Here is a 14,439-nt window from a genome sequence, read left to right as displayed (position 1 = left end):
AAGGGTATCTATTATGTTTAGTATATCACCTATGCACGTAGTTAATAAGTCAATATTGACTTTACGAATTTGCGAGAACGGGTTGTAATATCACAACACACCATGGACCAGTATGGTAATATCACAACACACCATGGACCAGTATGGTAATATCACAACACACCATGGATCAGTATGGTAATATCACAACACACCATGGACCAGCATGGTAATATCACAACACACCATGGACCAGTATGGTAATATCACAACACACTATGGACCAGTATGGTAATATCACAACACACCATGGACCAGTATGGTAATATCACAACACACCATGGACCAGTATGGTAATATCACAACACACCATGGACCAGTATGGTAATATCACAACACACCATGGACCAGTATGGTAATATCACAACACACCATGGACCAGTATGGTAATATAACAACACACTATGGACCAGTATGGTAATATCACAACACACCATGGACCAGCATGGTAATATCACAACACACCATGGACCAGTATGGTAATATCACAACACACCATGGACCAGTATGGTAATATCACAACACACCATGGACCAGTATGGTAATATCACAACACACCATGGACCAGTATGGTAATATCACAACACACCATGGACCAGTATGGTAATAACACAACACACCATGGACCAGTATGGTAATATCACAACACACCATGGACCAGTATGGTAATATCACAACACACCATGGACCAGTATGGTAATATCACAACACACCATGGACCAGTATGGTAATATCACAACACACCATGGTCCAGTATGGTAATATCACAACACACTATGGTCCAGTATGGTAATATCACAACACACTATGGACCAGTATGGTAATATCACAACACACTATGGACCAGTATGGTAATATCACAACACACCATGGACCAGTATGGTAATATCACAACACTATGGACCAGTATGGTAACAGTCAGTGGAAACTGTTAACAAACAGTTACAAAACATAATTGCCATAACTATTACAATTAACATAATTATTAGTAGTGACAGTGTCAGACCACGAAGGAAGAATTGAAACAGGAATTTCCTTAAGAACTTTCGTATTTAATAATACATCTTCAGAAGGGTGAGTTACATGTACATAGATTTGGACATATATAGGCAGGAGAGAGGTGAAGTGAAGTGAGGTACAATGATAAACGTATGACTGGGAATGGGTGGATGTAAATAGGGGGCTGCATCCTATGGGCCAATAGGCCCATACATTGATATTAATAAAATAATGGATATTAACATGGTATTAGTGAGACAAATGTGTATCAATGATCCTACTAAAAATGCCCTTTAACTGATCAATCAAAAATGGATCTAAATTATACAAACCACTGCTAACGTTCAAGTTACATAATTTTGTAATCTGTATTAAAGCAGATTCAGTTATGTTCCTACTGAAAGTGCTTTTACAATTCGTTAATGAAGAAGCCATCTCCCAATCAATTTGGTGGGAATTTTCTGACAAATGAACAAACAACGCATTAGACAATTAGCCATGTCTTACAGAGTATTTATGTTGCGACATTCTACATTTCAAATCTTAAGATGTTTGCCCAACATAGAACCTATTATAATCTTAACAAGGTATTTTATATATGATACAATTATCACTACGAGGACTGTTTCTAACAAATAGTTTTCTAACAGTATTTTCGTAATTAAACAATACATGTATATCAAAAAGTTTCAAGGCCTTGACAATATTTTCAAACCCAGAAAAATATGGTAAACACAACACATTCTTTGGGGGAATTTTCTCACTGCATATATTATTATAATATGTACGACGTGCTTTGCTACGGCAAACTTCCAAAAAACTCAGTGGATAACAAAGCTTGAGACCAATAGAATCAATATTCTTAAACTCTTCATCAAAGAATTCTGGACTAACAACCCGAAGAGCTCTTGAGATACATAGAGGAAAAAATAGATTTTTTCACATTGTATCTGTCCTGAGAAATAATGAATAAGATAAATTATTCGTAGACTTCCTGTAAAAACTAAACTTTAGTGAACAATCTTCCCTATGAATAAGTATATCTAAGAATGGCAAACATTTACCAATTTCAGTCTCCATAGTCAATTTTCTAGAGGTGACTTGATCATTAAGTTTAGCTACAAATTCGTCTGTGTTTACATCTGTAGGCCATATACACAAAATATCATCAACATATCTAAACCATGGAATGATTCCAGGGGTAATTATTGAAACAAATTTTTCATCATGAGTAAATTTTCGTGATTTAAACACATAATTATTAGTAGTGTTTAGCAGTAATATTATTTACAGACTAACAAGCACCGACCAATTTACAACTGTAGAGTAACACTATGGATAATGAAATAATATATATTATATTACATTGTTATATTCTGGTGTCAAATATATACATGGCAGCTTATCCACAGCTAAGTTTTGTTACTTAGCTTAGTGTTTGACCCCATGTGTGGGACCTGAGTGATAGTGAGGAGATGGTGATGTACAAGTGATGGTGATATAGCAGTGATGGTGAGGTGAAGGTGATATACCAGTGATGGTGATATAGCAGTGATAGTGAGGTGAAGGTGATATACCAGTGATAGTGAGGTGAAGGTGATATACCAGTGATGGTGATATAGCAGTGATAGTGAGGTGAAGGTGATATAGCAGTGATGGTGATATAGCAGTAATGGTGAGGTGAAGGTGATATACCAGTGATGGTGATATAGCAGTGATAGTGAGGTGAAGGTGATATAGCAGTGATAGTGAGATGGTGATATACCAGTGATAGTGAGGTGAAGGTGATATACCAGTGATGGTGATATAGCAGTGATAGTGAGGTGAAGGTGATATACCAGTGATGGTGATTTAGCAGTGATAGTGAGGTGAAGGTGATATACCAGTGATAGTGAGGTGAAGGTGATATACCAGTGATAGTGAGGTGAAGGTGATATACCAGTGATGGTGATATAGCAAGTGATAGTGAGGTGAAGGTGATATACCAGTGATGGTGATATAGCAGATGATGGTGATATAGCAGGTGATGGTGATATAGCAGGTGATGGTGATATAACAGTGATAGTGAGGTGATGGTGATATAGCTAGTGATATAGCAAGTGATAGTGAGGTGATGGTGATATAGCAAGTGATAGTGAGGTGAAGGTGATATACCAGTGATGGTGATATAGCAGATGATGGTGATATAGCAGGTGATGGTGATATAGCAGGTGATGGTGATATAGCAGTAATAGTGAGGTGATGGTGATATAGCAGTAATAGTGAGGTGATGGTGATATAGCAGTAATAGTGAGGTGATGGTGATATAGCTAGTGATATGACAAGTGATAGTGAGGTGATGGTGATATAGCAAGTGATAGTGAGGTGATGGTGATATAGCAAGTGATGGTGATATATTAGTGATAGTGAGGTGAAGGTGATATACCAGTGATGGTGATATAGCAAGTGATGGTGATATAGCAAGTGATAGTGTGGTGATGGTGATACAGCAAGTGATAGTGAGGTGATGATGATATAGCAGTGATAGTGATGGTGATCTAGCAGTGACAGAGGTGATGGTGATATATTAGTGATAGTGAGGTGATGGTAATATATTAGTGATAGTGAGGTGATGGTGATATATTAGTGATAGTGCAGTGATGGTGATATAGCAGTGATAGTGAGGTGATGGTGATATATCAAGTTATAGTGAGGTGGTGATATAGCAGTGATAGTGAGGTGATGGTGATATAGCAGTGATAGTGAGGTGATGGTGATATAGCAAGTGATAGTGAGGTGGTGATATAGCAGTGATAGTGAGGTGATGGTGATATAACAGTGACAGTGAGGTGATGTGATATATCAGTGATAGTGTGATGTGGTGATATAGCAGTGATAGTGAGGTGATGGTGATATAGCAGTGATAGTGAGGTGAAGGAAATATAGCAGTGATGGTGCAGTAGTGGTGATATAGCAGTGATGGTGCAGTAGTGGTGATATAGCAGTGATAGTGATATATTAGTGAAAGTAAGGAGGAAATATATCAGTGTGAGGTGATAAAGCAGTGAAAGTGAGATGATGTTGGTGAAGCAGTGAAAGTGATAGTGAGCTGTTGGCGATATAACAGTGACAACAGCTGTCATATAGTGACACCAACAATCAGTTACTCAACATGGTCAGTACATTATCCCAGGTGTGGGACCTGAGGTGATGGTGATATAGATGTTATAGTGAGGTGATAGTGATATAGCAATGATAGGTGACAGTACTGTGAAAGAGCAAATGATGGTGATACAGCAGTGATAGTCACGTATGATAGTTAAACACCAAAGATAGTGAAGTTATGGTAATATAGTGATAAAGGTTGTACTTGAATTACATTGGCATCAAAACCCACAGTCTATAGTGATGCAGGAGTGATGGTGATGGGCTATGGTACAGTGAACTAGAGTGGCAGCACAACACCACAGTAGTGATGGTACAGTGAACTAGAGTGGCAGCACAACACCACAGTAGTGATGGTACAGTGAACTAGAGTGGCAGCACAACACCACAGTAGTGATGGTACAGTGAACTAGAGTGGCAGCACAACACAGTAGTGATGGTGGTGGTACAGTGAACTAGAGTGGCAGCACAACACCACAGTAGTGATGGTACAGTGAACTAGAGTGGCAGCACAACACCACAGTAGTGATGGTGATGGTACAGTGAACTAGAGTGGCAGCACAACACCACAGTAGTGATGGTACAGTGAACTAGAGTGGCAGCACAACACCACAGTAGTGATGGTGATGGTACAGTGAACTAGAGTGGCAGCACAACACCACAGTAGTGATGGTGATGGTACAGTGAACTAGAGTGGCAGCACAACACCACAGTAGTGATGGTACAGTGAACTAGAGTGGCAGCACAACACCACAGTAGTGATGGTACAGTGAACTTGAGTGGCAGCACAACACCTCAGTAGTGATGGTGAAGGTACAGTGAACTAGAGTGGCAGCACAACACCACAGTAGTGATGGTGTTGGTACAGTGAACTAGAGTGGCAGCACAATACAACAGTAGTGATGGTACAGTGAACTAGAGTGGCAGCACAACACCACAGTAGTGATGGTGTTGGTACAGTGAACTAGAGTGGCAGCACAATACAACAGTAGTGATGGTACAGTGAACTAGAGTGGCAGCACAACACCACAGTAGTGATGGTGATGGTACAGTGAACTAGAGTGGCAGCACAACACAACAGTAGTGATGGTACAGTGAAATAAAGTGGTAGCACAACATCACAGTAGTGATGGTGATGGTACAGTGAACTAGAGTGGCAGCACAACACCACAGTAGTGATGGTGATGGTACAGTGAACTAGAGTGGCAGCACAACACCACAGTAGTGATGGTGATGGTACAGTGAACTAGAGTGACAGCACAACACCACAGTAGTGATGGTGATGGTACAGTGAACTAGAGTGGCAGCACAACACCACAGTAGTGATGGTGACGGTACAGTGAACTAGAGTGGCAGCACAACACCACAGTAGTGATGGTGGTGGTACAGTGAACTAGAGTGGCAGCACAACACCACAGTAGTGATGGTGGTGGTGCAGTGAACTAGAGTGGCAGCACAACACCACAGTAGTGATGGTACAGTGAACTAGAGTGGCAGCACAACACCACAGTAGTGATGGTCATGGTACAGTGAACTAGAGTGGCAGCACAACACCACAGTAGTGATGGTCATGGTACAGTGAACGAGTGACAGCACAACACCACAGTAGTGATGGTGATGGTACAGTGAACTAGAGTGGCAGCACAACACCACAGTAGTGGTGGTACAGTGAACTAGAGTGGCAGCACAACACCACAGTAGTTATGGTGATGGTACAGTGAACTAGAGTGGCAGCACAACACCACAGTAGTGATGGTGATGGTACAGTGAACTAGAGTGGCAGCACAACACCACAGTAGTGATGGTACAGTGAACTAGAGTGGCAGCACAACACCACAGTAGTGATGGTGGTGGTGCAGTGAACTAGAGTGGCAGCACAACACCACAGTAGTGATGGTACAGTGAACTAGAGTGGCAGCACAACACCACAGTAGTGATGGTGGTGGTGCAGTGAACTAGAGTGGCAGCACAACACCACAGTAGTGATGGTACAGTGAACTAGAGTGGCAGCACAACACCACAGTAGTGATGGTGGTGGTGCAGTGAACTAGAGTGGCAGCACAACACCACAGTAGTGATGGTACAGTGAACTAGAGTGGCAGCACAACACCACAGTAGTGATGGTGGTGGTGCAGTGAACTAGAGTGGCAGCACAACACCACAGTAGTGATGGTACAGTGAACTAGAGTGGCAGCACAACACCACAGTAGTGATGGTGATGGTACAGTGAACTAGAGTGGCAGCACAACACCACAGTAGTGATGGTGATGGTACAGTGAACGAGAGTGACAGCACAACACCACAGTAGTGATGGTGATGGTACAGTGAACTAGAGTGGCAGCACAACACCACAGTAGTGGTGGTACAGTGAACTAGAGTGGCAGCACAACACCACAGTAGTGATGGTGATGGTACAGTGAACTAGAGTGGCAGCACAACACCACAGTAGTGATGGTGATAGTACAGTGAACTAGAGTGGCAGCACAACACCACAGTAGTGATGGTGGTGGTACAGTGAACTAGAGTGGCAGCACAACACCACAGTAGTGATGGTGGTGGTACAGTGAACTAGAGTGGCAGCACAACACCACAGTAGTGATGGTGGTGGTGCAGTGAACTAGAGTGACAGCACAACACCACAGTAGTGATGGTACAGTGAACTAGAGTGGCAGCACAACACCACAGTAGTGATGGTGGTGGTACAGTGAACTAGAGTGACAGCACAACACCACAGTAGTGGTGGTACAGTGAACTAGAGTGGCAGCACAACACCACAGTAGTGATGGTGATGGTACAGTGAACTAGAGTGGCAGCACAACACCACAGTAGTTATGGTGATGGTACAGTGAACTAGAGTGGCAGCACAACACCACAGTAGTGATGGTACAGTGAACTAGAGTGGCAGCACAACACCACAGTAGTTATGGTGATGGTACAGTGAACTAGAGTGGCAGCACAACACCACAGTAGTGATGGTGGTGGTACAGTGAACTAGAGTGGCAGCACAACACCACAGTAGTGATGGTACAGTGAACTAGAGTGGCAGCACAACACCACAGTAGTGATGGTACAGTGAACTAGAGTGGCAGCACAACACCACAGTAGTGATGGTGATGGTACAGTGAACCAGAGTGGCAGCACAACACCACAGTAGTGATGGTGATGGTACAGTGAACTAGAGTGGCAGCACAACACCACAGTAGTGATGGTGATGGTACAGTGAACTGGAGTGACTGCACAACACCACAGTAGTGATGGTGATGGTACAGTGAACCAGAGTGGCAGCACAACACCACAGTAGTGATGGTACAGTGAACTAGAGTGGCAGCACAACACCACAGTAGTGATGGTGGTGGTACAGTGAACTAGAGTGGCAGCACAACACCACAGTAGTGATGGTGGTGGTACAGTGAACTAGAGTGGCAGCACAACACCACAGTCCACCACAGTCACCTCCGTAATGTCACTGTGGTTGACTGCTGCCCTCACCACATCCAGGCCGCTCACCACATCACCGAAGACATATGACCACTGGTCACCAGCCTGGCGGTCCCTGGTGGCGATGTTGAACTGGGCACTCGTGGGACCCCCCAGCGACCAGCACCCGGACCACACAGCTCCTGCCTGGCCTGACTGCCGGTACTGCCCCTGGAGGTCAGGCAACAGTGGGGCTCCTCCCTTACCATCATTACTCTCGTAGTCTCCGCCCTTCACCCACTCCCCCGGGCGACCCATGCACCCCACCCTCAACAGTTTAGTGTTGCGGAAGGTGTGGCCCCGCTGGCCCGTACACAACAACACAAACTGTCTGGCCAGCGGAGTGTCAGGGGTCAGCTGGATGGTGACCCGCCCTCTTGTTGACCCCGCCCACCCGAGGTCAAGGAACGCCAGGGTGCAGGAGGGGTCCAGCACGCCCACAACATCACTCTCCTGCACAAGATGATATAAATCATGCTGGTAACTGTATAACAAAATGTTATCATATTAGTTATCACAACTCAGTAAGTCAGTAATGTCAGTAAGACTAGTGGGTGTAATAAAGTAACCTGGATGGTGTGGGCGTGGGCGGGCGTGGGCTGACGCAGGAGTGGGTGGAGGTACAGCTGTCCGTCTTGTAGAGTTATCCTGGCGGAGCGGCGGCCATCTTGGTCTTCCTGGACGGCCACCACCCGGCCAGCCTCCACCAGGCTCTTGACGGCCACCACCCGGCCAGCCTCCACCAGGCTCTTGACGGGCTCACTCATCCTGCGGAGGTCCTCAACCTGTGGACAGTGTCAGCCCCATTATCACCTGTGGACAGTGTCAGTTCCATTATCACCTGTGGTTAGTGTCAGCCCCATTATCACCTGTGATCAGTGTCGACTCCATTATCACTTGTTGTCAGTGTCAGCCCCATTATCACCTGTGATCAGTGTCAGACCCATTATCACCTGTGGTCAGTGACAGCCCCATTATCACCTGTGGACAGTGTCAGCTCCATTATCACATGTGGACAGTGTCAGCCCCATTATCACCTGTGGTCAGTATCAGCCCCATTATCACCTGCAGACAGTCTCAGTACCATTATCACCTGTGGTGTGTGTCAGCCCCATTATCACCTGTGGACAGTGTCAGCCCTATTATTACCAGTGGCCAGTCTCAGCCCCATTATCACCTGTGGACAGTGTCAGCCCCATTATCACCTGTGGTGTCAGCCCCATTATCACCTGTGGACAGTGTCAGCCCCATTATCACCTGTGGACAGTGTCAGCCCCATTATCACCTGTGATCAGTGTCAACTCCATTATCACCTGTGGTCAGTGTCAGCCCCATTATCACCCGTGGTCAGTGTCAGCCCCATTATCACCTGTGGTCAGTGTCAACCCCATTATCACCTGTGGTCAGTGTCAGCCCCATTAATACCTGTGGACAGTGTCAGCCCCATTATCACCTGTGGACAGTGTCAGCCCGAATATCACCTGTGGACAGTGTCAGCCCGAATATCACCTGTGGACAGTGTCAGCCCGAATATCACCTGTGGACAGTGTCAGCCCCATTATCACCTGTGGAAAGTGTCAGACCTATTATCACCTGTGGTCAGTGTCAACCCCATTATCACCTGTGGTCAGTGTCAGCCCCATTAATACCTGTGGACAGTGTCAGCCCCATTATCACCTGTGGACAGTGTCAGACCCATTATCACCTGTGGACAGTGTCAGCACCATTATCACCTGTGGACAGTGTCAGCTCAATATTATCTGTGGACAGTGTCAGCCCCATTATCACCTGTGGACAGTGTCAGACCCATTATCACCTGTGGTCAGTGTCAGCACCATTATCACCTGTGGACAGTGTCAGCTCAATTATCACCTGTGGACAGTGTCAGTCCTATTATCACCTGTGGTCAGTGTCAGCCCCATTATCACCTGCAGACAGTGTCAGCCCCATTTTCACCTGTGGTCAGTGTCAGCATCATTATCACCTGTGGACAGTGTCAGACCCATTATCACCTCTGGACAGTGTCAGTCCTATTATCACCTGTGGTCAGTGTCAGCCCCATTATCACCTGCAGACAGTGTCAGCCCCATTATCACCTGTGGTCAGTGTCAGGCGCATTATCACCTGTGGTCAGTGTCAGCCCCATTTTCACCTGTGGTCAGTGTCAGCCCCATTATCACCTGTGGACAGTGTCAGACCCATTATCACCTCTGGACAGTGTCAGTCCTATTATCACCTGTGGTCAGTATCAGCCCCATTATCACCTGCAGACAGTGTCAGCCCCATTATCACCTGTGGACAGTGTCAGCCCCATTATCACCTGTGGTCAGTGTCAGCCCCATTATCACCTGTGGTCAGTGTCAGCCCCATTTTCACCTGCGGTCAGTGTCAGCCCCATTATCACCTGTGGACAGTGTCAGCCCCATTATCACCTGCAGATATTGTCAGGCCCATTATCACCTGTAGACAGTGTCAGCCCCATTATCACCTGTGGACAGTGTCAGCCCCATTATCACCTGCAGATATTGTCAGGCCCATTATCACCTGTAGACAGTGTCAGCCCCATTATTACCTGCAGACAGTGTCAACCCCATTATCACCTGTTGTCAGTGTCAGTCCCATTATCACCTGTGGACAGTGTCAGCTCCATTATCACCTGTGGTCAGTGTCAGCTCCATTATCACCTGTGGTCAGTGTCAGCTCCATTATCACCTGTGGACAGTGTCAGCTCCATTATCACCTGTGGTCAGTGTCAGCTCCATTATCACCTGTGGTCAGTGTCAGCTCCATTATCACCTGTGGTCAGTGTCAGCCTTATTATCACCTGTGGTCAGTGTCAGCCCCATTATCACCTGTGGACATTGTCAGCCCCATTATCACCTGTGGACAGTGTCAGCACCATTATCACCTGTGGACAGTGTCAGACCCATTATCACCTGTGGTCAGTGTCAACCCCATTATCACCTGTGGACAGTGTCAGCACCATTATCACCTGTGGACAGTGTCAGCCCCATTATCACCTGTGGACAGTGTCAGCTCCATTATCACCTGTGGTCAGTGTCAGCCCCATTATCACCTGTGGTCAGTGTCAGCTCCATTATCACCTGTGGACAGTGTCAGCTCCATTATCACCTGTGGTCAGTGTCAGCCTTATTATCACCTGTGGACAGTGTCAGCTCCATTATCACCTGTGGTCAGTGTCAGCTCCATTATCACCTGTGGTCAGTGTCAGCCTTATTATCACCTGTGGACAGTGTCAGCTCCATTATCACCTGTGGTCAGTGTCAGCTCCATTATCACCTGTGGTCAGTGTCAGCCTTATTATCACCTGTGGACAGTGTCAGCTCCATTATCACCTGTGGTCAGTGTCAGCCTTATTATCACCTGTGGACAGTGTCAGCTCCATTATCACCTGTGGACAGTGTCAGCTCCATTATCACCTGTGGACAGTGTCAGCACCATTATCACCTGTGGACAGTGTCAGCCCCATTATCACCTGTGGACAGTGTCAGCACCATTATCACCTGTGGACAGTGTCAGTACCATTATCACCTGTGGTCAGTGTCAGCCCCATTATCACCTGTGGACAGTGTCAGCACCATTATCACCTGTGGACAGTGTCAGCCCTATTATCACATGTGGTCAGTGTCAGCCCCATTATCACCTGTGGACATTGTCAGCCCCATTATCACCTGTGAACAGTGTCAGCACCATTATCACCTGTGGACAGTGTCAGCACCATTATCACCTGTGGTCAGTGTCAGCTCCATTATCACCTGTGGACAGTGTCAGCCCCATTATCACCTGTGGACAGTGTCAACACCATTATCACCTGTGGACAGTGTCAGCACCATTATCACCTGTGGTCAGTGTCAGCCTTATTATCACCTGTGGACAGTGTCAGCTCCATTATCACCTGTGGTCAGTGTCAGCATCATTATCACCTGTGGACAGTGTCAGCACCATTATCACCTGTGGACAGTGTCAGCACCATTATCACCTGTGGACAGTGTCAGCACCATTATCACCTGTGGACAGTGTCAGCACCATTATCACCTGTGGACAGTGTCAGCACCATTATCACCTGTGGACAGTGTCAGTGTCGGAAAATCCGACCCCATTTAATAATCATACAGATAATTGCTGTTGTATAAGCAAGTTACCCATAGAAAACGTAACTTGTAGTGGAATTACCGTCTATAGAAAACGGGATATCATCACCACATACTATTATAATTCACCAGCTATTCTGCTGGGAATTGTTCTTAAATACATTAGTCTTTGGACTTTACCATCATAAAAACATCTTATATAAATTAACTTAATTATCAATATTAAAGTAGAGTAAATGTGACCCTTCTATCACTTTCTGAAATCTGGACAAAGTAGGCCAGGCGTCAGTGGGGAAGGAGGGCAGCCATTGTTGTGTCACCTCCGAGACGTGTGGAGCAAATTTAGCTCCTATCATATCTGGACAATGTCGGCCAGTAACGTCATTAGTATGGAGTGTTAAACAGCCATTGTGTATATTGAGACCAGAGGCTCACACGGGAGCAAATTCGGCTCCTGTTAATTTTACTTGGACGTAGTGTTATGGAAACCAAAGGTACCATCTCCAACACGATGTCTACAATTCAAGTTAAGTCTATCCGAAACCCGTTTATCATTCATTTATGGCCATTAATGTCAGGATATAGGGTGACCCGGTTAGATCACATGGAAGCCTCAAACTAAAGGTAATTAAGCCAGGTCTTCATGTTCCATGTACTGTTTTCTCTGATATACTTGTCATATATAGGTATCTGGCTTCACAGCTAGCGCACTTTTGACAGGTCAAGACGAGGATGCAAGATTTGTGCACCAGTTACTGGGTGATATGGAAGCTACCTCAAAGAGGATAATTTGGTGTCTACACCCTAGTTATACCTGGTGGACTAACCTGCTGTACTATAAGATAAGGAACCTCTTTAATGTATGTAGTTATTTCTGTAGTTTGATTGGCTGCATATATATATATAAATATAAACCCCCCCTAATGTGTAGAGGATCGATTTGTGAGATTAAGAGATTATTGCAGAAATACAGTCCACTTATCATTATACAAATTGCTATCGAAGTATATAAATTAACGTAAATATAAATTCATATAAATTAAATAAATATAAATCTCACAGGTCGGTTCCCACATTATTTGGTCCTTCGAACCGGATGACGGATTATTTGATCCTTTGAACCCACATTTGGTCATCTTAGTACCGGATGAACCAGTTAACCAGTGGATTCATTAAATATACTAGTGCAGTGTTATTTAAACAAAGGCCAGCCAGTCAAAGACGGAAGAGTAGCCTCGAGGGAGCTCAGGAGCCTCCCTCAGTTCAGATCAGCCTTAGTCAGCGGTTTCATGCACACCCACATATTTGGTGGCGTGTTATTTCGTGAAATGACAGCGCTAATATAGAAACCAGCCAAATTAGTGACTGTGTCTTCGCGAGATTGTTCACGGATTTCGTGGTGTTACATTTCGCGAGAGATTATCTACGAATTTTGTGGACTTTATTTCGCGAGGTCACTAATAATATTTAATACTTCTTGATAATATTAGAAGTTTCATAGAGGCTAATTAAGAGGCTATTATCAATAATTGTGTATATTATTTCTCCAAAATAGAGAATTATTTAATATATATTGCACTAGTGATCACAGTATAATATTTACTAATTGCCAACCCACAACAGGGTAGGATATTACCATTGACTAGTTGAACTATTATTGTTCATCCTAGTCCCATTATTACCATAGTCAGTTGTACTATATTAAACAACTTAACACCATTAATGAATGGTCCAGACCCTATTTTGGGTGTAATTTTTATCAACTCGAGTTGAGTTGTGTATATATAATAATTTACTTATGATCATTACACCTTTGAGTGATTAATTAGTGTCTCTACCATCCTAGGGTGATATAGAAGAGCTAACCTAAAGGTACTTCCAGTGACACTGGTTTATCACTCAAATCATTAGTGTGGATGATTGTATATATATAATGTGTATTAATTTTAAGTGCTAACCTCTAGTAGAGGTAGGATTATTGCCTAGTGAGTGCAGAATTTAACCCTAGGCTACCATCAGTGCTTGTTCAGTATTATGAGCAGCCCAAATACAAGCCCCACAAGGCTTCACCAACTAGCCAGTATGGATAATGCAGGGAGAATGAAAAGAACCCTTGCAGGTCTTAAAGGCCACTTAACAAGACAGATCAAGAAATGTGAAGATTTGTCACAACAATCTCAAGTTGATTATGCTGACCTGGAAAGCTATTATCAAGCAGCTGCAGGTAAATTTGAGCAAATCAAATGTCAAATAGCAACATATGTGGCTGAACTTGCCAACACCAATTTATCAGAAACAGAAATAGACGACATTATGGTTGATCTTGCGAATTATGAAGATCACACTCAGGCCACGTTACAGCCTTATGTCAAATTAATTGCCCAGAACAAGGCAACAGCAACAATAACAACAGTTGCATCTAATACGAGTCAAGCAGAAGCTCGACTCCCTCCAATTAATTTACCCACTTTCTCAGGAAAAGATGAGGAAGATTGGGACGAATTTTGGAACAAATTCGTTGACCTTGTAGACTCAAAACAATCTTTACCAAAGAGTAGTAAATTCTCTTATTTGCAAGGCCAATTATCAGGTGAGGCTAAAACAGTAGTATCCCATCTGAGATTAACTAATGACGGCTATGATCTGGCAGTAAAACTCCTCAAGGATA

The 14,439-nt window shown here is 44.4% G+C and overlaps 1 protein-coding gene across 1 annotated transcript in view; it reads right to left on the bottom strand.

Moving 5' to 3' along the window:
• Positions 1-1,070: 1,070 nt before the first annotated feature.
• Positions 1,071-14,439, bottom strand: part of LOC138364617 (peptidyl-prolyl cis-trans isomerase-like) — a 56,096-nt gene continuing 42,727 nt past the window's right edge. Inside the window, exons 2-3 of the mRNA XM_069324565.1 lie at positions 8,229-8,444; positions 1,071-8,112 (exon numbers count right to left, since the gene is read on the bottom strand). Coding sequence (XP_069180666.1) covers positions 7,597-8,112; positions 8,229-8,444 — 732 coding nt within the window. The 3' untranslated portion in view covers positions 1,071-7,596. The remainder of the gene's footprint in view (positions 8,113-8,228; positions 8,445-14,439) is intronic.

The sequence above is a fragment of the Procambarus clarkii genome, chromosome 14 (assembly GCF_040958095.1).
Source record: "Procambarus clarkii isolate CNS0578487 chromosome 14, FALCON_Pclarkii_2.0, whole genome shotgun sequence".
Taxonomy (NCBI): domain Eukaryota; kingdom Metazoa; phylum Arthropoda; class Malacostraca; order Decapoda; family Cambaridae; genus Procambarus; species Procambarus clarkii.
Note: the sequence above shows the minus strand (reverse complement) of the source record. Positions and strands in the feature narration are given on the sequence as shown.